Source organism: Hylaeus anthracinus, unplaced genomic scaffold, assembly GCF_026225885.1.
Source record: "Hylaeus anthracinus isolate JK02 unplaced genomic scaffold, UHH_iyHylAnth1.0_haploid 12001, whole genome shotgun sequence".
NCBI classification, from domain to species: Eukaryota; Metazoa; Arthropoda; class Insecta; order Hymenoptera; family Colletidae; genus Hylaeus; species Hylaeus anthracinus.
The window spans coordinates 14555905-14581573 of NW_026534348.1; the positions used below are offsets into that span (position 1 = coordinate 14555905).

General features: G+C 36.3%; 5 protein-coding genes across 7 annotated transcripts in view; 3 read left to right on the plus strand and 2 right to left on the minus strand.

The window, feature by feature from the left end:
• The first annotated feature begins 391 nt into the window (after positions 1-391).
• LOC128890576 (heat shock 70 kDa protein cognate 5) lies at positions 392-4857 on the plus strand. The gene is made up of 11 exons (XM_054149214.1): positions 392-594; positions 1084-1142; positions 1290-1435; positions 1541-1664; positions 1737-2045; positions 2255-2417; positions 2496-2952; positions 3137-3433; positions 3520-3707; positions 3779-3919; positions 3990-4857. Exons 1-11 carry the CDS (start codon positions 502-504, stop codon positions 4068-4070), a joined length of 2058 nt encoding a protein of 685 aa, XP_054005189.1. The 5' UTR covers positions 392-501; the 3' UTR covers positions 4071-4857.
• A 136-nt stretch (positions 4858-4993) lies between these two features.
• On the plus strand, positions 4994-11163 carry LOC128890570 (GON-4-like protein). The gene is made up of 4 exons (XM_054149202.1): positions 4994-5697; positions 5804-5916; positions 5996-10319; positions 10387-11163. The coding sequence occupies exons 2-4, from the start codon at positions 5882-5884 to the stop codon at positions 10435-10437; spliced, it is 4410 nt and encodes a 1469-aa protein (XP_054005177.1). The 5' UTR covers positions 4994-5697; positions 5804-5881; the 3' UTR covers positions 10438-11163.
• Positions 10931-13509, minus strand: LOC128890581 (phosphorylated adapter RNA export protein). The gene is made up of 4 exons (XM_054149226.1): positions 13295-13509; positions 12430-13045; positions 12078-12353; positions 10931-12002 (listed from the first exon to the last, which is right to left on the minus strand). Exons 1-4 carry the CDS (start codon positions 13343-13345, stop codon positions 11737-11739), a joined length of 1209 nt encoding a protein of 402 aa, XP_054005201.1. The 5' UTR covers positions 13346-13509; the 3' UTR covers positions 10931-11736.
• A 1339-nt stretch (positions 13510-14848) lies between these two features.
• Positions 14849-19348, plus strand: LOC128890582 (hydroxylysine kinase). 2 transcript variants are annotated; one of them, XM_054149228.1, is made up of 2 exons: positions 14849-15233; positions 16832-19348. In XM_054149228.1, the coding sequence occupies exon 2, from the start codon at positions 16845-16847 to the stop codon at positions 17925-17927; it is 1083 nt and encodes a 360-aa protein (XP_054005203.1). In that variant the 5' UTR covers positions 14849-15233; positions 16832-16844; the 3' UTR covers positions 17928-19348. The 2 variants fall into 2 exon arrangements, with proteins under 2 accessions (XP_054005203.1, XP_054005204.1); XM_054149229.1 differs by lacking the exon at positions 14849-15233 and adding an exon at positions 15514-16242.
• Positions 19349-20791: 1443 nt separating this feature from the next.
• The window catches only part of LOC128890569 (protein madd-4), a 291690-nt gene continuing 286812 nt past the window's right edge, over positions 20792-25669 (minus strand). The window contains exons 18-24 of one of the 2 annotated variants that reach the window (XM_054149200.1): positions 25455-25624; positions 25027-25116; positions 23690-24671; positions 22627-22709; positions 22150-22536; positions 21858-22011; positions 20792-21407 (exon numbers count right to left, since the gene is read on the minus strand). In XM_054149200.1, coding sequence (XP_054005175.1) covers positions 21307-21407; positions 21858-22011; positions 22150-22536; positions 22627-22709; positions 23690-24671; positions 25027-25116; positions 25455-25624 — 1967 coding nt within the window. In that variant the 3' untranslated portion in view covers positions 20792-21306. The remainder of the gene's footprint in view (positions 21408-21857; positions 22012-22149; positions 22537-22626; positions 22710-23689; positions 24672-25026; positions 25117-25454; positions 25625-25669) is intronic. The other variant, XM_054149201.1, reaches the window with a different exon arrangement.

Consider the following 25669-nt stretch of genomic DNA (forward strand, 5'->3'; position numbering starts at 1 on the left):
ATTATTATTTAACTTGTTTTTTGGTTATTGTAGTTTTTGAACTCCGGATACTTAAATAAAATACACAACTCTATTCGTTGAGAATCTATTTCCTCCAATTTATAGAATATAGCAATAAAAATTATTATTTCAAATTACATGAATATACTACTAAAATTATTATGAGAAAAACTGATTAACTTTCTTAATAAATTTTGTTACTTTTTACGTTTGATCTACGAAATATATTTGTTCTATAAAAGAACATTCGGGATAGTTCTCGAGTCACCAGAGACAGGATGGCCGTGCAATGCGTCGATTGGTTCATTCCCTGAGAGCTGACTTATCATTGGTTGAACGCGATTACGTATGCGGCACGCGGAGTAGAAATAGTCTTAATGCGCGCGTGGAGTGCGCATTAGAAGGCACTGTAAGGTTGCATCACTACACGTGAAGTTGGAGCATCCGCGTCTCTTCTGAACTTTTTAGTAAAATTAAACGATATAACGCGTAAAAATCAAAATGCTGACCGCCGCAAAGTTGTTAACTCGAAGCTGCAGCAATGTCACCTGTGACATTGCTAGAAGACAACAGTTCAGCACAATTCTTAAAAATGTAAGTTCCGATGGCGATTCACAATGCGTTGTAAGAACTTTTTTCGCCGCACGTTTCTCCGTCGTATACAATCCGTACAATACATAAACTAATTTATTGTTCTATGTATCATTATACTAAATTGGTTATTTCGTATCGGTTATCTATTTTTCGTGAATATTTAGCATAACTGGATACTTTTTCCTCAAAATGCCGCGAGACATCGAACTTATAGCCGGCACGTGATCTTCTTAAATTATTTCTTACATGTTTGAAACTACATTTCATGACAAAATATAGCTACATACATAGATGTTCGTTTCGCTTACGTTTGTCATGCAGTTCAACAATTATCTGTGGATATTTGTTCGTGTACTTTCACATTAAATTACATTGCGTTTCTTAAGTTTATTTTTACACGGTTTTTTTAAATAGATTGTGTTTTGTAATTTATGTTAGTATTTATAGGAGTACTTATAGCTTTATAAATTAGAATTAAATATTTTTTAGGTTGCAGCTCCTATGTATGTGCCCCAACGATTTACAGATCTGCAACAATATCGATACAAGTAAATGAAAAATACTTTGTATTATATTTTATATTTCTTATTATATATGTACCTTTTACTACATGCACATTATAATAATTCAATTAACAAAGCAATGTTAATTATGTTATCAGTGTGTAACAAGAGTCTTAACATTTATTTATATAGGTCAGAGGGTGTAAAAGGTGCAGTTATCGGAATCGATCTTGGTACAACATTCTCGTGTGTAGCTGTTATGGAAGGAAAACAAGCTAAAGTGATAGAAAATGCAGAGGGTTCACGCACGACTCCATCCTATGTGGCATTTAGTAAAGGTTAGATTATTATTTCATTTATAGTTGCAAAATTTAAGTTGTAAATATATCGTTCTAAACTCTTTATGTAAATAGAAGTAATATGAAGAATTTATGAATTTTCAGATGGCGAACGTTTAGTTGGTATGCCAGCCAAGCGTCAAGCAGTCACAAATTCAGCAAATACATTTTACGCTACGAAACGATTAATTGGACGAAAATTCGACGATCCTGAAGTAAAAAAAGATATGTATGTATCGCGTGTATAAAATTTATTGTTAATATTTTGTTTTCATATATTGACTCACATTCATAATTTTAGGAAAACTGTTTCTTATAAAATTGTTCGAGCTTCCAATGGAGATGCATGGGTACAAGGAGGTGATGGTAAAATGTATTCCCCTAGTCAAATCGGTGCATTTGTGCTCATGAAAATGAAGGAAACAGCTGAAGCATACTTAAGTATGTCAGTAAAAAATGCTGTAATCACTGTACCTGCATACTTCAATGATTCGCAAAGACAAGCTACGAAAGATGCTGGTCAGATTGCTGGCCTTAATGTACTCAGAGTAATCAATGAACCAACAGCTGCTGCTCTTGCATATGGCATGGACAAAACAGAAGATAAAATGTATGTAGCATTATTTGTCTAATGATATTAGAGACATAATAAGTACTTTTCAAAATATAAAATGAAAAATGATGCTGTTATTTTTCGTCTCTTAGCATTGTTTTGTTAAACATGCTGAAAATAATTTACTGATTAATTTACTGATACTTGATTTTTGTTTCAAAATATGAAACATTTGTATATTCCATAAATGTAACATTTTTGTTTAGCATTGCAGTATATGATTTAGGAGGTGGTACTTTTGATATTTCAATTTTGGAAATTCAAAAAGGAGTCTTTGAAGTCAAATCTACGAATGGAGATACCTTCTTGGGTGGAGAAGACTTTGATAATACTTTAGTTAATTATCTTGCAGCAGAATTTAAGAAAGATGTGTGTATATTTAATTGAATAATGTTTTGTATTTGTAATATAATAGAAATTGTATATAATATTTTAATACTTTTACAGCAAGGTTTAGATGTAGCAAAGGATGCAATGGCTATGCAACGGTTGAAAGAAGCAGCTGAAAAAGCAAAGATTGAACTATCCAGTTCTCTTCAAACCGATATAAACTTGCCATACCTAACTATGGACTCTAGTGGTCCGAAACATTTAAACATCAAGCTTTCAAGAAGTAAATTTGAAAGTCTTGTAGGTGATTTAATCAAACGTACTATTCAGCCATGTCAGAAAGCACTTTCTGATGCTGAAGTATCGAAGTCTGATATTGGTGAGGTGTTGTTGGTTGGTGGCATGACAAGAGTACCTAAAGTTCAACAGACGGTACAAGAAATTTTTGGTCGACAACCATCAAAGGCCGTTAATCCTGATGAAGCTGTAGCTGTTGGCGCAGCAGTTCAAGGTGGTGTACTTGCTGGTGATGTAACGGATGTCCTTCTACTGGACGTTACTCCATTATCACTTGGTAAATACACGTTTGTTCATAAATTAAATGAAACACTTCTAGACAATGATGCCTATTATAACTAATCTTCTCTCTGATAAAAATGAAGACCTATTATACTGAGTTATTATTATTGCATTTAATTCTAGCTTTCATAATCATGAACAGATCATTGTTGCAATTTGATTTTTAATTTATTTTACAGGCATTGAAACGTTGGGTGGTGTATTTACAAGATTAATTTCTCGAAATACGACTATTCCCACCAAAAAAAGTCAAGTATTCTCCACTGCAGCCGATGGTCAAACTCAAGTTGAAATTAAAGTTCATCAAGGCGAGCGAGAAATGGCTAACGATAATAAACTCTTAGGACAGTTTACTCTTGTCGGTATTCCACCCGCGCCAAGAGGTGTACCACAAATAGAAGTCACATTTGATATTGACGCTAATGGCATTGTTCATGTGTCCGCTAGGGACAAGGGAACTGGCAAAGAACAACAAAGTATGTGAATTTCTAAGTAAAAGAAATTATTTTAATATTAGTCAATATAATTGAATATTGTTCATACAGCAACTTTTTATTTGCAGTTGTTATTCAGTCGAGTGGTGGTCTCAGTAAAGATGAAATTGAAAACATGGTGAAAAATGCTGAACAATATGCCAAACAAGACAAAATTAAGAAAGATAGAGTTGAGGCTGTGAATCAAGCTGAAGGAATTATTCATGATACAGAATCTAAGTTAGAAGAATTCAAAGCACAGTTACCACAAGATGAAGTAAGACAAATAGTGTATATATTTTCTTTTCCGGTAGTTCTCATATTTACAATTTCATTTAACGTTTACAGTGTGACAAACTGAAAGAATCTGTTAATAAAATGCGAGAAACATTGACCAAGAAAGATGAGGTAGAACCTGAGGAAATTAAAAGACAAACAAATGAATTGCAACAAGCCAGTCTTAAACTGTTTGAGATGGCATATAAGAAGGTATGTGAGGTTTTTAATTGTTAATTTGAAATCAAGATTAAGGAATTGTGTTAAATGGATTTAATTGTAGATGGCCGCTGAGCGGGAAAGCCAGAATCAAAGCCAAAGTCAACAAGACGATGGAGCTGAAAAGAAAGAAGAAAAGAATTAATTAAATATTTAAGTTAACATGTATTCAGGCAAAAGAAATTTATTGCACACAGCTATAGGAGCATCAATACCAATGAATATCTTACATGCTCAAGAAAAACGCATATATAATTGATAACAAAATTGAACAATGTAGTATTGTTAGCATTTTTTAATTTTTGAGCATGTATGATGGAAAATAAGAAATATTTAAATTTGAAGGGTGAACTACTAGTAAGGCACCTTTAATCTGACGGTTATAAAGTGTAATGCCTTATAACTATGTAAACATTTATAATTATTTCAAAAATTGCGTAAATTGTAACAGCTTTAAAATTGCGTGTTTTAATCTGCGTTAACGAATTGGAACAACTGAATATGCCAAAAGAAGCCTTCAAAAAGAAGTATTTGCATAACATTTATCACATCCAATTATAATCTTACGAAAGGTCAATTTGTAAATTCTGTACATAATTAATTACATTACAACATTTGCTGCCAGCAGGTTCTTTTTCATTATGTGCAGAAAATGTTGGAAGTGTCATACTTTTGTGTCAGTTTTAAATACTTGGCCCCATGAGACAACTGTGAAAATTTGTAGCTCGACAAGCTGTCACGATTACGAAACTTTGTAACTATAGAATTTTCTGGTAATTCATTCAGTATGAATGTGAGAATACGAATATGAGAGAATGTGATGTATGCTCGGTGCAAAACAAATTATTCTATAGGAAATACGCGAAAATGTAGATTATGTTAGGAAATATTGTATTATGATGTAACCATGTTATTAAAATTTTTTATTTGAATTACTGTGTTATAGTAATTTCAATAATTTTGTTTCATAATAAATCCGTCATTTATATGTATATTTTATATATAAATATGTATAATTTTATTTTTATGTGTGAAAATGTTTTGAAAATAAAAGACAATTTTTAAGAGACTGGTTTGAATCTCATACGAATATTTTTATGTAATATGTAGACTACTGAAGTTCAGCATTAGTAGTAGTAGTTAATATTCTGAAATTATATTTCGAAATTAGGTCATATCTAAATAGACAGATTAAATGTTTACATAAAACAATGATGATATTTTATTGTTTGTAAACAAAATTAGCTGATTCGTGAGTTACTTTTATATCACTTCTTCAATCGAATTATAGAGAAATTACAATATACATAATTATATTTTGTATATGTACATGATTTTGGCAATAACAAAGCAATGAATATCATAATTTTAAAAACTAATATATTAAAGTACTTGTGGAAAGAAATATCTTCCTGTTCACCATGCTCCAGTTTACATATACAACAATAATACACCATTGTTATTAAAATTGTATACTTGTGTGTAAAATACAATTGCAACTAAAACATTTAGTAAACATTTCTCGGCTCGCTTTTCCGACCTTTCTGACATCACTCACCTAGAGGTCGCATGAGTCGCATTATGTACTTTGTTTTGACAATACGATATTCAATGTAAACAAATATTTGTATTAAAATTATTAACTGGAGGTTCAATGTATTATGGATGTGTAAAAATGGATTGTTTGTAGCAAATGGATATTTATGTATAACAAGAAAACCCTGATCGGAAAGAGATTATAAATGGTTTCAAAATGATGGATATTATAACCTGTAAGTTCATGAATTAGTAACACAATCACTTATCTCGTATTTATTGTCTGTCTAATTTGCAGTGTAATATTACGTAGTTTGTTTAAAAATATTTTTGTATTTTCAGGAGGTCTAACATTTAATATTTGTTAACCAATAAGCCATAAAGAATCATGAAGAATGATATGTTCACTAATGTTCACCAATGACTTATGAAAAAAACGAGTTTGTTAAACGAATGTTAGCGAATATTTTGTTAATCATTTCAGTAGATTTTCTGTAGTTTGAATTATAATATTAATTATGATATTGTTTGTAGGGAAAAAGAAGCTTCTGTACAAAATACTGTTGAGGATCAAGCTGATCCATCTCTCTCTTCCATTTCTTTAAATAAAAGCACAAAAGCTCGTAACTTATCATTTTCGTTTAATTTTGATTTTGATGATGTTAATAGTGATGGCTCCTCTGATTCTGAAACTGCAGACTTGCAAATTGATGTCTCAGAGATTGATGATTGCGAACCTCCCATTAAACATAAAAGGGATGCTGTCGAAGAAACTTCTTCTGTCATTAATGAAATGGAAGAAGAAATTGAAAGACAGCTTGATGCCAAAGCAGCTAAAATTAACTTAACAGCTACAAATGTAAAAAATATTTTAAAGCATGTTATTACTAATGAACATGTAATGGCAATGGTTAAAAATCGCCTTCAGGACACAGAAGATGACATACTTTTTGAACCCAAATTAACAAGAGCAAAGGCCAAAGAATTAGCAGCATCTCAACTTAATATACCATGGCCAATCACACCATTGAAGAAACCTACATCGGAAGTGCAAGTATTAATTGAAGAAGAACTACCAGAAGACTCTTCTGATGAAGAGTATAATCCAGAGCAGGATAAGCAAAGTGACGATGAAAGAGAAGCTGAAAATTCTATAAATAGTGATGCAGAGTCTCAACCTTCAACACCAGCAAATAATTGTAATACAGCTTCAATTGAACAGGCTAATTCAGTGGATGTTCATTATGACTCAGAAGGAATTTTTAAAATTCCTGGTATTCCTGATGTTCTAACAGAAGAGGAGAATATTGGTCAAAGAACACGTTCAAAGCTCTGTTTGAGTGAAACCCCTTTGGAACAAATTGAACAGGCGTTTTTACCACCAGATATTACAACCGATATGTACGATTGGGATTGTGAAATTGACGAAGATTGGGATAATTTTTTAAAAGAATTTACTCAACCATTAACTCAAGAGCCTATAATGGAAGATGATCCTGAAGCGGATCCAGAATATAATATTTTAGAGGATGAAGAAACAGATTTATTGGATAAAGAAGAATTAAGAGCTGATAAAGCTGTAAAAGTTACTCGTAAAGAATTAAATAATTTAATTGCAGAATTATTCGAATTTGCTGATACATTTTCAGAACAGGAACAGGAAATTTCAAAGAAAAAGAAATCTCTAGAAAGTCCAAGCTTATTGAATGAGAATAATACTATAAGTTCTGTAGCAGATTCACGGTCTGTTTATAAAGAACCTGAAACTCCTGAAGTAATAACTACTGCTCAGCGACGGTTATTGACAATTCAACTTTGTCAGCATATTCAGTTAATGGCACAACATTGTGTTATGACATACATGCATCCAGAGCTGCATTTTCAGTCAAAATCATGCAAACAAAATTTAACTAGCATACGGTATTTAAGCAATGGTCCTAATTCTGCATTTCAAGCACCAAATTTATCGGATGCTTTAAAATTGGTGTCTGATTGGGAAGCTAAATTTTTGGACAATAAATTTTGCGAAGATTTTAAGAAAACAATGGAGGACGAAGATACAGTAAAAAACATATATTCTGCACATAAGTGGATGTACTTTTATCAATTTCATCCAGAGATGAGAAAGTTATTTATGGAAAGTAAAGCTTTAATGTATCCACATCTTTTGCCCGAGAAACCTTTCAGGATCAAATTATACGAATTTATACGAGGTCCATATCTAAAGTCCGAAGAATTTTTAATTGCATTGGGCCTTGAACAATTTCTCCCTTTTGTTATGTGTAAACCAAAGAAATTTAAAGGCAGAAAGTTGCGACTAATGGATGCAGTGCAATTGATAATTCAATACTTGATACCGTCTAGAGAACCTCAGGCATTAGTGATACATATCGAAAAGCGTCGACGCGCAAAGGATGAAAATCCAATAAAATATTATTTCGAAAATGGTTGTGCCCCTCGGACGATACATTACATACCATCAGATTTCGAGCTCAAAGCACCAAAGGATCAACCAGTAAACTCCCTACCGTTGGTGTGGCAATCTTACCTGAATAATACGGAGCAGAACAAAATTGATTTCTTAAAACGAGAATATATATTGAACTCGTATAATTATCCCGCGAAGAAAGACTACTCTAGACACAAAATATATCCAAAATTTATCAAAAGTGTTCCAGGTACTTATTTTTTGCGTAATCCGATTGTAAACGTATTACCAAGAATATCAACTACAACCACGAATAAAAAGAGTTCAAATAAAAATAAAAACATTAACTCTGACGACTTAACAAAAGTAACGAGTAACAAGACAGATGTTGTATCGTGTAATTCGGATGTGAGCAAAGAACGTACACCGCATTGCAGCAATTCTTTAAACATCGAAACTATACAAGAAGAAATAGAAGAAAATACAAGAAGTAACGAATTAAAAGAACAAGTTCAGAACGATATACCTACAAATTCTCTTACATCTAAACAATCTAAGTTCTCTAAAAAATCTTCTGAAATGGCACAAGAATTGCCGCAATTACGAAAAACTACGCCTAGATTAGCAAAAACCAGAAGTGCTCAAAATATGAAGTTAATGGCTCAAGTTTTAGGATCAAAAGGATTATCGTCAAATTGTAATACTCTAAAATCCAGAGAAAAGAATGACTTGGATAAAACTTTGGTAAAAATGTCAACTTTGCCAAAAACTGATAATGAAGATGAAATAGCTGAATTAATGTTAGCCAGTACGACTATAAAAAAAGATTCTCTTAGTAGAAAAAAAGCTAAACAAGCTAGGGAATTAGAGAACATAAAGAGGCTATTAGAGTCTGAGAATCCACTAAATGAAGAAGAAAGAGGATCAAAATTTGCAGCATCATATCTTCAGAAGTTACATCTAACATTAGAATCCAATAGTCCAGAAACATTTCGATCTGTAATAAAATTATATTTAGATTATTATGAAAAATTAGACAGTATTAATAACGTAGAGACTGAATTATTCTCTAATTCATCGGAGCCTTCGAACAGCACAACACTTATGCAACAAACAGCAAAGGATAAAGACATGATAGCTATCAATTTGTATCAAGATGTGTGTGAAAAGTTACGCGAATATCCCGATCTTCGTACAGACTTTTTATTATTTTTAAAACCACACCAAGCTGCGATGATAGATAAGACAATGGAATATATAATGCTCCAAAAAATGAGCGAGTTCATTAATGTTGCTCAAATATACTTTGCTAAACAGCCTTCTCGAATAGCAAAAATGATGCAAGCTATTACACAACTTTCATCTGATCCTCAAACAACATTAGAACATGTTCATACAACTATGGGTCCTATTCTTAAGGGGCATCCTTTAGTTATGGATTTATTTCTACAAGTACTACCCACTGCTAAACCACCAGAAAGTTTGTTCGCATCGCATATGTTTGAAAATTTAACGTGTCCCGTGGGACCACATGATAAAAACAAAGTTTATACCGAAGATGCACCGGAATTATACGAAAATATCGAATTGCCTATTTCAGCATCCCAAGAAGATCCTTATGGTGGAGAAAATTGTAGATGTAATTGTCACAATGGCGACGATTCTGCTTTTAAAAACATTTCCGAACACTGTGTGTCTTGTGGCACAAGGTTTCTCAATGGAAGAATTTATCTTCAAACGTCTGAAGGTTTAAGACCCGCTAAAATTATTTTTCCTGGAGCCGACGAAGAAAAGTTAGAAAACATTGCTCGTGTATCTTTAAAAACGACTGACAAATTTGTTCCGTCTATTCCATCCAGACAACGGAGAAAATCTTCAAAGAATGAGTCTAATCCTGACGAACAATATCAAAAACCTTGCATGTCAAAAAATTCGCCTATTAAGGATAATGACGAAGGGGGAAAAGTAATTGTCAAGTCCAAAAAAAATATGAAATCTCCACCAAAAGGTGGAGATCAGAAGAGGGGTTTAAAAAGATTAGAAAGTGTAGATAACATGGATGTAAGTACTAAAAAAATGCGCATGACACAGTGCAGAGCTAGAAGAGAAAAGAAAGTATTTAAACAAGAAATGAAATTAGAATACACAGATACACAAGTGGATTTTGTGAAGGTGAACGAAGCTTTATGTACAGATTCTAAAAATTCAGATGCAACTGAGAAAACATTATCAGATATGGAAGCTGAAGCATCAAATTCTAATACAAACAAAACTGATTTGTCTAATAAACTTACAAACGCTGGTAATTTAAATATTAAACCATGGACACGTCAAGAGGACACGATTCTTCTACAAACTATTAAAAAGGAATATTCTGAGAATTCACTAGCTATGGTTAGTAAAACTTTAGGAGATCGAACACTTTGTCAAGTAAGTTCTTTCATATTATTTGTTGTCAAGGTTCTATGTAACGTATCTAATTAACATTTTATTACAGGTTAAAGAAAGATGTGAAACGCTTTTATCGTTGTTGGAAAAGATGTTGTAACTGTATTACAACATTGAATGTTCGTAATCCCGTAATAATTAATAGAAACGAAATTATATTTGAAATCTAATCAAGCTATAGGCATAAATTGGGAAACGCTGTAAGATCGTCATGAAATCAGAGATGAGCAAAATTTGTATCTATATAGATAAATATTTCTAAGAATGAATGATAGATAAACAATTAAAATAACTTTACATTGTCCTTATCTGTCATTTATTATTTCAATAAAATTTTGCTCATCTCTGCCTCATCCATTTTTGTGTTAAAAATATTTCGTGTTTTGTTCGTTAATTTTCTCTTTCATTTCCTTTTCTATGACTCACACTGGTTCTCTTAGCTTTTAAAGTTTCGATTTTGAGTAAACACTTTTAAAAGTGATCAATTTTTTAAAACATTTTAAAGACAACAAATTTAATATTATATAGAATATTATTCATAAGGGTTTTTAATCGAATAAAAAACGTTAATTTAAATGGGTTAAGTTTTATTCGTTTCACGTCCTCTAATTAAGTTTACCGTGACTCTCTAATCAAATACTAATAATTACTGTTTGTTTTCAAAGGATTAAAAATAAAATACTTTTTTTCATAAAATATTACGTTCTAGATCGATCTTTTCAATTTGATTGGTGACCGAAGGAAACACGTTATTACACATACAATATACTGAATACTCTTCTGTACATGAGATAATTCATTTAATACATTATACAAAGTACAAATAGTCTAATATTTATTTTCGTAGTGACTTTTATGTACATAAACAATCATCAACAATGAAAATTTCATAAAAACGTCGTCATATAAGTATTTGAGTATTATGTTGTCGCAGTTTTTATAAAATTTTATACTTGTCACGTCTCTTACATTTTTTACATTTATCTTAATAATAAATATAAACATATTAAATGAAACGTAAGAAAAGAGTACACAAATATTTGTTGTTTTTCCAAAATCTAAGAAAATGACAAAGTACGTTACCATAGTATGTACACTTGATAAATTATATTATCACAATATGGAACGTCGCTGCTGTAGATATGGATTCTAATCATTCGATCACATCCAGTATTTGTAACTGTATGAATGGTAAGCAAACGTACAAATGATGTAAAGTGTATTCACGTACTTTACACATACACATATATATACAATGTTACTAAATGATATATATCATATATAAAATTCTGTAACATTAAATATATATGTACATGGGTATTCTTGCAATGATTAGAACTCTGTTCTTGGTACAAATTATCCGCTCAATACATATTACAAATAATGAAATAAAAATATTTTAAAGTACTTCCATACTATCTATATCTACTCCAACATCAAGAAAGTCTTCTTCATAGTCTTGAATATGCCTTTGGACAAGTGGCTGTTCCGAATGATCTGGATCATCTGTTACAGGGCTAGGTGGGGGATTAGTTACTGTACGATCAGAATCCATAGGCATTCTATCCATGCCTTCTCCGCGTCTTAATCTCGCTTCTTCAGCTATTTCCCGCGTAGAAAGTTCTGCCTTTGTTAATAAGGCAGGAAGATCTTTTTCTGAACCATCTATGCGAAAAATATTTTTGTTATACATTGACTTTGAAACAACACTTGCTATCATTAAGACAAAACAATGCTTACTTTCTAGGCATTTAATTAGTTCTTGTGCTTTCTGCCTCCTTGCATTAGCGTCAGACTTTTTTTGGTCGGCGATCTCTTTTTTATCGTCGTAAAAAATTTCTCTTATTTTTTCTTGAGGGATGTGTTTATCATTTTTTACTAACCATAAATAAACACCCCCCGCAGTTCTTCTTCTTGATCCATTCATTATGAGCATACCACCTCCTTCTTCAATTTTTTTTGTTTCTTGGAAGAAATTAATAGCTTTTTCTTTGCCAATTATATCTACAATTCTTCCTGTAAAATGCAGAAGTTATTTAAATATATGTACATATACATACACATATACATTTTAGATATAAGCAATCCTTACTTATAAGGAGATTTTTTTTCTCATTAAGTTTCGATGATATATCAGTAGCTACATCTGCATCGGTCGATTCATTTGTTGTACTTAAATCTGCTATTTTTCGTACAGCTCCTTTTTGATTATCTACATCCATTGAATTACGTCTCTTTCCTAATCTTAATTTAATATTACTTCTATCAGAGTTTGTTCTTTTATTCGTTAATCTCCTTTCACCATCCTTCTCATCCTCTGAACTATTATTGTTACGATTCTCCATATTCCATTCACAATTTACAGCATAATGGTGAGGAACGTTATAATTCTCAACATTACGCTCCTGGTATCGTTTTTTTGTTACACCACACAATACTAAATCTTCCGTTAAGGATTCCTCTTGTAATTGAGTACACCATATTTTGTACTTATCACTTCTGCCTCCCCAGTTTTTGGTTGAATTTCTAGATCGTTTCAGTTTTAATTTAGGTCTTTTACTTCTGATACGACCAGAATCTGAATCAGAATCACTGTCTGTGTCCACAGAATCATCGGATTCATCGCTATAACCCATTTTTACATGTTCCTCTTTATTTGGAACTGGATGAGGTCTTTCCAAAACATTGTACGTTTCGATGTCGTTTGCCTAAGTAAAGATACATTAAAATAATTAATGTGTACAGTGGGACATAACACTAAGAGATGCTACTGCTCTTTATGGAATATTTTAAACAATTCTAACACCCACAGAGTACAAACAAGCTTCGTAATTTTATTAATGAGATTTAAATTAAAGTGATTTTAATTCAAATGCAAACATTAACGATCTAATATAATTTGTTGAGCTTGAATAGGTTAGACGCCTGTCAAACAATAAGTTTATCAAATATCTGACCTCGTCATCGATAACTTCGCCTTCCTCAAGTTCTAAGGGTTCTGCTTCCATATTCTTCTTTTTCAAAAATGACAATTTCTTCGACGAACAATTACTGAATAGAATCAGTCAGCGAATAACTCTGAACAAGTTCTTTCGACTACTCCTATTTTAACGTAAATTTTTTCCACCGCTCCATTATTGTCGCCACCACTGTCGGTGTGTTCTATGCTATCAGTAACATTCTATCTATGCATCAACATGTTTCCCTTTGATTGAAAATAGAGGGCTCCAAGTTTCTGGCGCCATTATCGTTCTCGATTCTGATTGGTGAGAGGTTAAATGTTGTGAATATAATTAGCACGTTCTACTACTATTCTGTCAACGTTTCTTTTATTGAATCGAATATTGTTACTAAAGTGGATAGTTTGAATTAATTATCACTCAGACAGCACAAATTTTGAAACATATAGCTGGCGCCATCTACGGCAAAACGACTAAGTTTGACGTAAAAATAGTTTCTGCTAGTTCAGCTAGATGACACTAGCTAATAATTAATTCAAACTATTCACTGTAGTAACGATATTTCAGTCAACAAAAGAAACGATGATAAGATAGTAGTATAGGTGCCAATTATATTCAAAGTTTTTGACCTCTGGAATTATTTTTACGCCAAATTTAGGCGTTTTGCCGTAGATGGCGCTAGCTATATGTTTCAAAATTTGTGCAATCTGAGTGGTGAAAAGTCAAAAACTTTGAATATAATCAGTACCTCTACTACTATCTTATCATCGTTTCTTTTGTTGATTGAAATATCGTTACTACAGTGGATAGTTTGAATTAATTATCAGGTAGTGTCATCTAGCTGTACTAGCAAGAACTATTTTTACGACAAACTTAAGAATTTTGCCGTAAATAGCGTCACCAACATGTTATAAAATTAGTTCAGCCTATCCACCGCTAGATGGCGATACCAACGTCACCCCGTTGGAGCGCGAAAATATTTGTATTTGAATAAAACGAAATTCTAGTCATGCAATTAATAGAAATATATATCCTTTTAACATGTTTCTATACCTAAATATATATTATTTATACATACAGATAAATCTGTAAACAGAATATTTTTGTAACGTCGTTTTTTCTACCAATATCAAAGCCAAAATAAATGAATTTCTGTAATTTTTGTTTGTTTTTCTGCCTGTATTCTTCTACGAAAATTCAAATACAGCTCAACATGATTTTATCAAATTTGGTCAAATTTTGTACATGTGTAGACATCTTTTCAATTTACAGAACAGGCTATTTTACATCTGCATTAATTAATTTTTACCATGTCATTATCCAATATGACGCTGTAAATGTTGAGAAAAGTAAAGGAGTTTAATATTTTATTTTTTAATAACAAACCCTCTCTACGTAAAATTGCATCGATTGGAATCGATGAAAATTGCAATAAAGCATCAATTAACGATCGTTAGATTGAATCTAGAGCATCTTTTTATCATTCTTATCGCCTAGATAAGAGTCTGCTTGTTATATATTGAGGCGATAGAGCGCGTATGCACATAAAAAGATACTTTAAGACATTTGCTCCAAGCATGAGCAACATCAATCATCGCGCATTTACACCCTACCAGTGGAATTGATTGAGTTGTCAACTGCATTTATTGCGTACACGATCATACAGTTCGCTTCCTGAACTTCATTCGCGACGCGCGTGGTGTACTTCGTTGTAGCGTTACTATTTTTTGATGCTGAAGGCGCCTCGAATCGACAAACAAAAAAATTACAAGTATCGAATTCCTGATAAATTTCTATACATTGAATTTTCAATCTACGATTTTTTAAAACATTTTTAACACGTACGAAAAATATTTTAATATCCGCTCGATCAATTTGTCCATGTCGCGTTTGTGAACTTGGTGAACTGTGTTTTTAGAGGAAAATCCTCGCTCAGGTAAGTGAGAGACAATTGTAATACGTCTATCTCTTGATTAAAGTGATTAATTGATTAATGAAAATACTGTACAAGTACATCCAAAGTTTCTAAATAATACAAAATAAAAAGAAGATGGTAGATGAAGTATAAGTTGTGGGTGCTAGAAATTAGAGAAAAGGGAGAATAGAAATAGAGATGAGATACAGTTAATCGGAAGAAAATATGCTTATTGCAGGGCCGGCGTGACCTTTTGCGGGGCCTGAATTCACATTCAAATCCTATACTTGAATTTTACAACGATGAATCATTTATTTACAGATGCTATATATTTTTTATAAGATGAATATTCAACAATAATACTTTGATGATTTTTGTCATACCTTTCAATTTAAGCATCGCTACTAAAAAAATGTTTTGCATCTCAGCAAAAATTGCTTCCATTCGTTAATGGTATCATCAGACCGTAAAAAGTTAATCGAAATCGGTACCTTTTAATTCAGTAATTTTCGTAGACCGCGGGGCCTTTTAAAACGCGGGGCCGGGTTCCGGCGAACGCGCTGTACCTACCTTGCGCCGGCCCTGGCTTATTGTAAGATTAGATTTTATTAATTTCTTTGATCTATTATTGTGTCTGCTTTGCATTCGACACAATTCAAGACACTTGGAAGTGTTCTTAAAAATATCACACAATTCGGGGGGAAGCTTCTTGTATGCACGTTTCACAGAAACGTCGTTCAATCAATAAACAAATTATACCATAGTAACATGGTTATTCGTTACGTGGTGTAATGGTAAAATTGCATGATTGCTAGCCAAGAGTAGCAAGTGCAAGATTAGAAATCAATTGTTACTATTGATATGAGTGGAAAGGGATAATACATACGTTGTGCGTAGTGTTTACGAGCTTCCTTACGATGAAAACATCAGGCTGTCATGACAGTGTCATGGCTGCCTGATTAGCGTCGCGTAATCACCTCGACAACATAGGTATTCTGTGCGGGGAAATCAAGGTTGAAGGTGTGAGCTGGTAAGGGACTTTTACGTTGAAGAAGTGATTCGTAACACGATTACAAGCTCATTATTTAACGTAATCAAAGAGAATATGCAAAAAATGTAAATATATAATAAATGAATCAATAACGCCATCTAGCGGCAATAGTGAGGATTATTTTTACGACAAACTTAGGCGTTTTGCCGTAGATGGCGCCAGCGATAAGCTCGAAAATTAGTTCGGCCTTTCCACCGCTAGATGGCGATACCAATTTTTACCCTGTGAGAAGACTTCAATTTTTATATTTAACTAAATTCAAATTTAGTTATGTAAGTAATGGAAATTCTGCCTTCTTCCATGTTTCTATATCCTCAAATAATAGTTTTATATTGAAAACTGCATATACGTGTATTTAGAAACATGTCTTATGCACATTATTGAAGTAAATGCAGTAAATTTTCTTTTTACACGGATAAAAAAACATGTCGTTCCTTGGAATGTCTACTTTAGAAAAGCACAGAATTAATTTCCATCTACACTATATACACAAGTATTTATATAGTGGGTACACTATATAAATAAACAAAAACCTTCTCGATCTGACGTACCCTCGAAACATTTCTAGGGACACCTCGAGAATGGAAAAGGAAGACATCATCCTGACCCCAGGTCAGCGAATACGACCACCTGGTGGGGACCAACTGGCCTCTGATCTCCTCCAGAAGCTCTACGGCCTGAAGACAACCCATGTGACCGAATTGAACGCGTACGACGACCGTAACTACCGCGTCCTTTGCGAGGATCTTCCATCCAATCCTCATATACCTTCCATCAGCAAGCACGGCTACGTCCTGAAGGTCGTCAACTCTCTGGACTCGCGGAAGACACAGGTGATAGAGGCCCAGACGGAGATGCTGATCTTCCTGAACCAACGAAACGTTATCTGTCCCGAACCAGTGAAAAACCTAAACGGATCCTATTACTCCCTGGAGAAACTGAAAGCGAACGGTTCCACGGACAGCTACGCGGTGAGACTGCTGGTGTATCGACCCGGAGAGCTTCTGCATCGGGTACCAATCACTGGCGAACTGCTTCGACACGTGGGCAGGTTCACGGCCAACCTCGACCAAGTTCTCACAGGTTTCTCCCATCCCGCCTACGACGACCACAGCACTCTGTGGATGTTGACCTCGGTGCCCAAGCTGCGTCAGTTCACTTACGCAGTGAGCGACGCGTTACAAAGAACGCTGGCGCACCAGGTGATACACGCCTTCGAGCAAAACGTCCTCCTGGCGATCCCCCAGCTGGAGCAAGGCGTCATACACGGGGACCTGAACGAGCAGAATATCGTGATCAGTCCTAACGGCAGGGACATAGCCGCCGTGATAGATTTCGGGGATTCGCACAGGGCTTGTCTGATATTCGAGCTGGCCATCGCTCTTTGCTACATGATCCTGCAGGCTGGCGACCTAGCGATGGGCAAGCACGTCGTCGAGGGCTACCAAGAGGTCAGGAAGCTGACCGATCTGGAGAAGAGTATCCTGAAGGTCACCGTGTCCGCGAGGATCTGCCAGAGCCTCGTCATGGGCGCTTACTCTCATATCCACGATCCTCAAAACGAGTATCTCCTTATCACGCAAAAGTCGGGATGGAGTTTGCTGAAGAAACTTTGGCCGCTCGATCAGGAGGAGGTTCTGCGTATTTGGGGATTGATGGACTGATGGGGAGAAATGTGATGGCTTTGAGTGGGGAAGAACGGGATGATTTCGAGGGGGATGACATTAACTGGTCGCTCGGGGGGCTCCCCTTTCTTTGTTGATAGAGATTTTCGAGTGAGAAAAGTTTTTGGGTGAGAGAGAAATTGTTTTGGAATTATGCTCGGTATTTTTACGAAACTCATTACAATACGTAAAGTACACAAGGATAAGGTGTAGTCAACGATTATGAGCCTTAATATAGCGAGATTGGGGTATTACTAAGAAAAAAACCTGAATTTATGCATATTCTTATTGATTACTTTCGCAATGGTAACGTCACGGTGAAACTGCGGAAATAAAAATCGATTCTAAGATTCACAGGTAAAGAAACAATTTTAATATTGAAAAATCAGTATTAAACGCAATCAGTACAAAGTCAGTATTACATGCAATTGGTACAATCATAGCGATAACACGAACGACCAGTTGATTTCCATGCGACTATAGCAATAAAAATCTTATTCTTATATAGTTTGTATCGTCACGATCAATTTTATAATGTCAATTAAATAATATAATCATTTAATATAAATAAGCTTGTTAAATATGCTTAAAATCGTTAGGAGCTTCCAGCTCAGTTTGAACGACGTTCGAATACCATTGTCAATTAGTGAAGCAATAAATACACCCATTTAAATAAATTTACAGTTGTTTCATTGAATGAATCTCTTGGAGAAATTACTTAAGGTACTGTGCAGTGATATATCCTCTGGTTTTATTCGTATTTAGGCAGTTACATATTTACATAGATATAATGAACAATAATGCTCTTCGTATAATAGTGTGGAGTCATTTTACATAACTAGATCGTGGTATATACAAAAATGCAGATATCGTAAATTAATTCACGGTGAAATTCGTGTGTTACTGGCAGACGACATTAAAGAAAAACACATACCTTGTGTGTAAACTGGATCGAATAACAATTACCGTGGACTTTAATTACTGACTAAAATGTCTTGTCGAAATACATGGATAATGTACAGAATTTGCACGTAGTTATACCGTAAAGACAATAAATATTTCGATCCTGGATAATACGCTGTTACCTGCGCTTAAGGTGAAGAAGTTAATTTTTTCTTTATCCGCGTGCGCTTTCATCTTATTTACGTAGCTTGTAATATATATATATATATTTATATATATATATTTTTTTTGTATTTCGATTTCAATAATATACTAATTTATTTATATCTCATTTCATTTACGTCAGCTCGTTTTGGCAAACTGTCTAGCTGTGTTGAGGCAAATTCGTTGATAGCGAAAATCTGTTCACAATATCGTACAAACGAGATTGAAAGTTGGACGTGAAAAATTCAACGCAAGAAAGAAACGTACGGGGGCTCGAGATTCGTGCTCAAAACAAAGTAGTCTTTATTTCGTGTATATATATTCTCGTAGATAGGGATGAAAATTAATTTAAAAGAATTTAATTATCATAGATGAAAATAAACGTGACCGTTTGCGTGTGTATGTAGTCGCACGCGACCAGAGGCACACAAGTAAAGTTTCATTTTCCTTTATGAGCTGTCTCGGCTAACAATGGAACGTTCATGTTAACGAATTTTCGCCAGAGGTTATTAACAAAATAGTATATTACAGTACCTATATAATTTTATTGCTTAGAATCTATTGGTTTGCGTACGCCCGACGAAGCGCTCGCAGGCGTATAATAATTCATTTATTTAACTTATGTCGTTAGTAACTTCGATAACTTCTTTATTTCCATTTCATCGTACGTTTTAACTTAACATCCGTCGTTCGTTAATATAATCTATACTTTATTTTTTATCGTCGAAATCAGAGGTAACGTCGCAATAAATACACCGCACATTTACTCCGAGGAAACGTAACGAGGTAACAAACATGCACGGAACGGTACGCTTGGAATGTTTTGAAGACGTCTCGGGAGAAAATAGATAAGAGGAAGGTGTGTTGACGTTCGATGATGCCCGGGCCCAATTGCAGGGTGGCCAGGGACCTCGAGCTTACGCGATGAAATAGTTGGGGGAATTTGCGTGTTTTTATTACGAATATAATCTGGTAACGTTAACAGTTTCGACACGAAGGGCGATATTACTGCGATTTCTCTCGAAATTACGTTTCGAATACATCGATAAGACTTATCCAGCAGACCCTGTGTTGCTAACCTGTTAGTTGTTCGAACAGTTCGAAGGGCATTAAAATTAGAGGAGTACAGATCAGGTCTCTTCCCCTGCGAGGGGTCCTGATGGGTAACGTTGAACACCGAGAACAGTTCACAGAAGAAGCGTAGCGTTTTCAGTCTTCGGGTAAATGATTCCATCGCGCGCTTTCGAAATCCGATTGAGCGAATCGGTCGATCGTGCGTCGTCGAAGTGTACGTAAAAAAATAAAGCCTCGAAGAACGAATTTTTGTGCCGTCCTTTAACGGAGCGCGGTTGAGTAGACAAACTGGGTACCGTTCAGCGCTCCCTTCTGCCGTAACAGTTTCAACTATCGAACAGAGATGGGCAAAATTTTACTCGAACGATAGACAACGAATAAAATCAACTTACAGCAATTTATCCGTGACGTATACTCGATTAGGGAAATACTCGTCGTTTCATTTTCGTTGAACGAGTAACGGAGCAAGCGATCGTCCATCTTTCGTTCGCCGTACGAAATTTCTGTCTCGACGAGAATTCTGCCCATCTCCGAGATTGAATAGCTTCAAAGCTCGTCTTTCGAAACACCAACCGCGATGATTTATCGTTCGCGAACAGTTTCCTCTCGAGGATACGATTACGGTTTTCTACTATTCTCGTCGAACTTCAACAATATAATTTCTCGAACTTTCTCGTTTATTCTTTTTCCCCCTTTTTTTTCTTTTTTTAAGCTTTTATTTTTTGTTGGACGAATGCCAGGAATTCCCTCGTTCTCCCCTGGGTCACGCGCGCAATTAGGAACGGTGCCAAACTAACGGGTTACACACGTTCGGAAATTATAGCTTTAATTAGCACACAATTAGGAATCGGATTCTTATTGAGGGGAGGGGCGGGGGCGCACGAAGGTCTCGGTGCTCAGACGCGAGTACGTTGGTTCGGTGTTACAGAGAAGTGCAAAGGGTACGCGGGGGGAAGGACTGAGTGACGATTACCAACGAAAGTAATTTGTGGTCGCACTTGAATGTTTCTGTTACGCGACGAACGTGCTCGAAGATTCGAACGCTGAACTTTCCCTTTTCCCTGTTCGCTCGATTCGCACAGGTAATCGGACAGGTAATCTTCGGACTCGTTGCCACGATCTGCGGTACTTCCCACGCGCGATTCTCGACGCATCTCGACCTAACGTTATCATTCGTGCAACAATTGTTACCGATGACCTAGCGGCACGATTGACAGCACTGCTTCTGGTAAAGGGGCACCCTGCACATGTTCATCGTCTTCACCCTGGTGCAGAGCTGCGAGTGGTCCTTGCAGTCCTCTGGAATAGCGTGGATAAGGATCCTGTTCTTAATTTCATTTCTTTCAACTGTATTAAATTTGTGGCGACGACGAGGCGACGTCGCGTCTCTGTCTTACGTTTAGTTTTTTAAATGGTACGGCTGGATGAATGGAACGAGGTTCGTGATGTACGACAGTGTTGAGTAAATGTTAAATTATTGGTTCGAATTTCGAGCGAATGCTTATATGATTAGGTAGAATGTTCCTTAGGGTGAATGCGTTTATTTAAACAGAGTGCAAGCGATAGGTGAGAACGAACAAAGAATGTCTGTGATGCGTGAGCGAACTAATGGTTAGTTCGTAAGTCAGTCATGTCAGAGAGTTCGTCGAGACGAGTCACTCGAGCTACGCGAGTGTCTCTAAAATGCTTAAAATATGTAACGGTCTTAATTCGGTGGCCAGGGACTGTATTTCATAGAGAACGTATTACCTGGCGTTTGAGGACACGGTGGACCCCTGCACGTCTTCATGACAGGTGGTCGTGGGATGTCCCTGCACGCGTTGCCAGCTGGTTTCTTCGTTCCGAACCACACGCACTGGAGAATCCTGTACTTGATGCCGTCCTCCTCGCAGGATGCTGTACACTGTTGAGTGTAATCGAAAGTTATGGTCGTAAGTGAAGCTTCGTCGATACTTGTACAAAGAAGATTAGAAGATCAAACAGGATCAAGTCTATGTACAAGGTTGACTTTGATATAATTAAAAGAATTCAGGAAACGTACTTCGGACCATTCGCCAACTCTCCAAACGCCCTTGCAGATGTCGTTGTAGCACTCCTGCCTCTGCAGAGGTCTGGCAGTGTCGTCGCATTTGTTGGGATCCAGCAAGGTGACGTTCTGCTGGCCATTGTCCTCGTCGTCGACCAAACGGCAGGTGACGTCGCGTCTCTGCATCGCTGTTTTCCAGTTGAAACATCTGGACGTCTCGCAGGGGGTCCATTCCGTGGTATGCCATTGAGGACATTTTCCAAATCCGCATGGTCTGACCTTTTGAGGCACCGGATGTCCAGCGTCCTCGCATAGCGTTGCTCCTATCACCGTTCTTGGCGCCACTCGAGTCGAGTTTCCGATTGGTTTCGACGAACGCACCGTGCACTGAGCTCCGCGCATCTTAAAAGATGCGAGAAGGTTAGATACTTTTTGAATGAACTTAATCCTAGGTGATCCGGGAAGTGATTGTCTAAACAGAAATTGCATTACCTGAAATCCGCTTCCTCCACAGGTTTGAGAGCACTTGGACCAGTCCGTCGTCACCCACTCGAACAGAAGGTCCTCGTTGGCGTCTGGAAGTTGCGTTAATTAATTATTAACAATAAATTTTTAGCAAAAGGTTGTGTGATCCTCCTCGGATGTAGTTGGAAGTTCAAACCTTGGATTTTTATATTTTTTTTCAAATCGTATCGGCGGGTTTATATTTATGCAAGTTTTAATTTCAATTTTACTAATTTCTATAATTTTAAGATTAAAAATCTTTTTATTTTCGAACAGCCGAAATTCATGTTCCGTTATACAGGGTGTCCTAAAAATGTTGTAACACCTTGAAAAGGGTGATTCGGGAGATGATTTGAAACAACTTTTTCCTTAGCGAAAATGTCCGAGGCTTCGTTGAGGAGATATTAACGGAAAACACTGACCAATCAGAGCGCGCGGATACCGTTGGAGCGGTCGCAGTAGCAAAGGCTACGAGCTAAGCGGCCGCGTCCAATGTCCTTCGATGCACGTCGAGTCGCTTGTTCGCGTTCTTCGCTACCGCGGCCGCTCCAACGGTATACGCGCGCTCTGATTGATTAGTGTTTTCCGTTAATATCTCCTCAACGAAGCCTCGGACAACATTTTCGCTAAGGAAAAAATTGTTTCAAATCACCCCCCGAAATACCCCTTTCAAGGTGTTACAACATTTTTGGGATACCCTGTATGGTGAAAAATGCTGTGAAGCGATGAAATGGGTGGTTAGTAACAGAATAAATATCTCCCGTTACACAGTTTGAAAAGAACAGCAAGGGTTGATTATACCATAGAAAGGTCATACAACTTAACTTTATTTATTTCATTATTTATAATACAGGAGAACAAAGAAATTTACTATGTGTACTTCCAAGGTGAAAGAGCAGGATATCTGATTTCAATCCTTCACCGAGTTGCTAGATAAAACTAAACAATGCATCTTCTATCTCTTCTATACTAACGAAGCCTTCCATAGAAGTCAACAAAGAAACAAATCTTCCGAGTTAAACGATATTAAAATTAGATTAAATTTCCTTACCTATAACCGTAAGCGACGCGCCAATGGAATCGATGGTAGTGTTCGTCCTAGTTGTAGTAGCCATAATATCCGGTTTGCTGGTCTTCTCGGTCCATCCATTGGTGGAGCTTTCACGAGAATCAATCTCGTCCTCCGCCGAATCCTGATCCTTCTCCGTCGCGGTAAGCCCTCGATCCTCGGTCGCTAGATCACCGACATCTTCCTCCAGGTCCTTGGAACTCATCGTTCGAGCCACATCGTCGTTGACGGTATCGTTCTCCACGGTCACCCTCCGTTTCTTCATTTCATCTTCGAGCATCTCCCCGTTTTCTTCCGTCCTGTCCAATACCGCTTCTTCCTTATCTGGTTTCCCCGAAACGTCGTCTAATCCCTTCAACGACATCGTGGCGTAAGCGTGTTCGTGTTGGTTTTCAGAACTGTCGTGATTCCTTCGATTGGTCCCTATCCTGTGAGATTTTTCGGAGCTTTCATGGTTGGAACTGGTGTCTGGAATATGATACACCCCCAAGCTGACGCCATCCGACGTGGTCTCCGCTTTGAAATCTTTCGTTTGATCCTTGAGAGTGGAGTTCCAGTGGGTCTTTGCGTCTGGGGTATTTTGCCATTGCCTCTTCACGTTCTTCAGCGATTCCTCGACGTAGTCGGAGATCGTAGGCGTCGCTAGATTGTCTTTGCTAGCAACAGGTGTGATCTTCACTGGTTCGCTGTGCTGGAGCTCGTACACGGACTCGTCCAAGTCGTAGGCATCGACGTCGATGAATATCCTTTCCTCGTCTGGCCCGAAGATCTGGTCTGGAATGGCCGTGTTGCGGTACAAACTGTCCAAGTTCTCCTCCACGTTCTGGTACCTCAGACCGGAAGTCCTGTTTGGCATGGTGCGTTTCGCCGCCACTGCTTCTTTTCGTACGTCGTCGATGTACGTTAATGGGGCGGTCCTGTGGGACCTTCCTGAGGAACCTTCGCTTTTGAAGGGCCAGTACTCCTAGGGAAGGATTAACAATTAAAACGCACGATTTGAGTTTTCGTTGAACGACGACGACAATTAGGGGAAGAGAAGAAATGCGTGAGTTCTCAAGTGAGCAAGATGTCGGGTCATTTTGTAAGTCTCTGAGTATTTATCTGCTTCGATTGTTAACCGTGGCTACTCGATTAGAAGTTAAATATTTTCTTGGAGTAAGGTTACTTTGGTATAAATGTGCAGAGACTTACGAGATGATCCGGTGAAGATAGAAGGGGGAGTTAACGGAAATAGCTTGGATATGTTTCACAGATAAATGAAAAGGGAAGTTGAATTGGACGATTAGTCTTGCTGGCATAGTTTGCTCAGATGGTCTTACCTTTAAATTCGATATAAAATAAGTTAAGTGCGGTATGAGAGCAGAGGCACTTGACGATGCGGTTGATTCCACGGATTCGTGGTATCCTGGCTGATAAATTAACAATATCCATCACCATACAAAGTTTGTCCACGCGTATAGAAAGCAGGAAAGTAAAGAATTAGAGACGGAGAATTAGTTCATCATGCGTTCATCCAGGTATTTAACCTTTTAATTGCTTCTCGAGTATATTCGTACAATACTATTTTATTCTAAATGCTGAAGAGAACACTGTGTGAACGTTGCATATTTACAAGAATAATTATTAAAAAATGTATTGCGAGGATAATACAGCGTAGAGGTCCTTTTTTGTATCCACTGACTCAGCAATGAAAAGATTAAAAATATTTTCGAGAGTGGAATTAAGGATACGATCTTAACGATCTTACCTGGTTCTGCGAGGTTACGGTGTGTTCTTTGCGTAAGAGTGTGGAATCTGGCGGTGTCGGGCTGGTCTTTTGCTTCCTCTGGTGTGGCTTCGTCGTTGGTTTGCTAGTAAACGCTCGCTCGTGACTCAAATCTTCGCTGTCGATGGGTGCGAAACGATTCCCATAGGCGGCTGCAGCAGATTTGTTTAAAATCATTATACAGTAAAGTACCCATT

Excerpts from the sequence above, each read along its gene's own strand:
- LOC128890576 (XM_054149214.1), top strand. The coding sequence starts at position 502 with ATGCTGACCGCCGCAAAGTTGTTAACTCGAAGCTGCAGCAATGTCACC. Across the intron at positions 2,418-2,495 it reads CAGCAGAATTTAAGAAAGAT|CAAGGTTTAGATGTAGCAAA; the intron begins GTGTGTATATTT and ends ATACTTTTACAG. Across the intron at positions 3,708-3,778 it reads CACAGTTACCACAAGATGAA|TGTGACAAACTGAAAGAATC; the intron begins GTAAGACAAATA and ends TAACGTTTACAG.
- LOC128890570 (XM_054149202.1), top strand. The coding sequence starts at position 5,882 with ATGACTTATGAAAAAAACGAGTTTGTTAAACGAAT. Across the intron at positions 5,917-5,995 it reads AACGAGTTTGTTAAACGAAT|GGAAAAAGAAGCTTCTGTAC; the intron begins GTTAGCGAATAT and ends TATTGTTTGTAG. Across the intron at positions 10,320-10,386 it reads GAGATCGAACACTTTGTCAA|GTTAAAGAAAGATGTGAAAC; the intron begins GTAAGTTCTTTC and ends ATTTTATTACAG.
- LOC128890581 (XM_054149226.1), bottom strand. The coding sequence starts at position 13,345 with ATGGAAGCAGAACCCTTAGAACTTGAGGAAGGCGAAGTTATCGATGAC. Across the intron at positions 13,046-13,294 it reads GCGAAGTTATCGATGACGAG|GCAAACGACATCGAAACGTA; the intron begins GTCAGATATTTG and ends ATCTTTACTTAG. Across the intron at positions 12,354-12,429 it reads GAAAAAAAATCTCCTTATAA|GAAGAATTGTAGATATAATT; the intron begins GTAAGGATTGCT and ends TGCATTTTACAG.
- LOC128890582 (XM_054149228.1), top strand. The coding sequence starts at position 16,845 with ATGGAAAAGGAAGACATCATCCTGACCCCAGGTCAGCGAATACGACCA.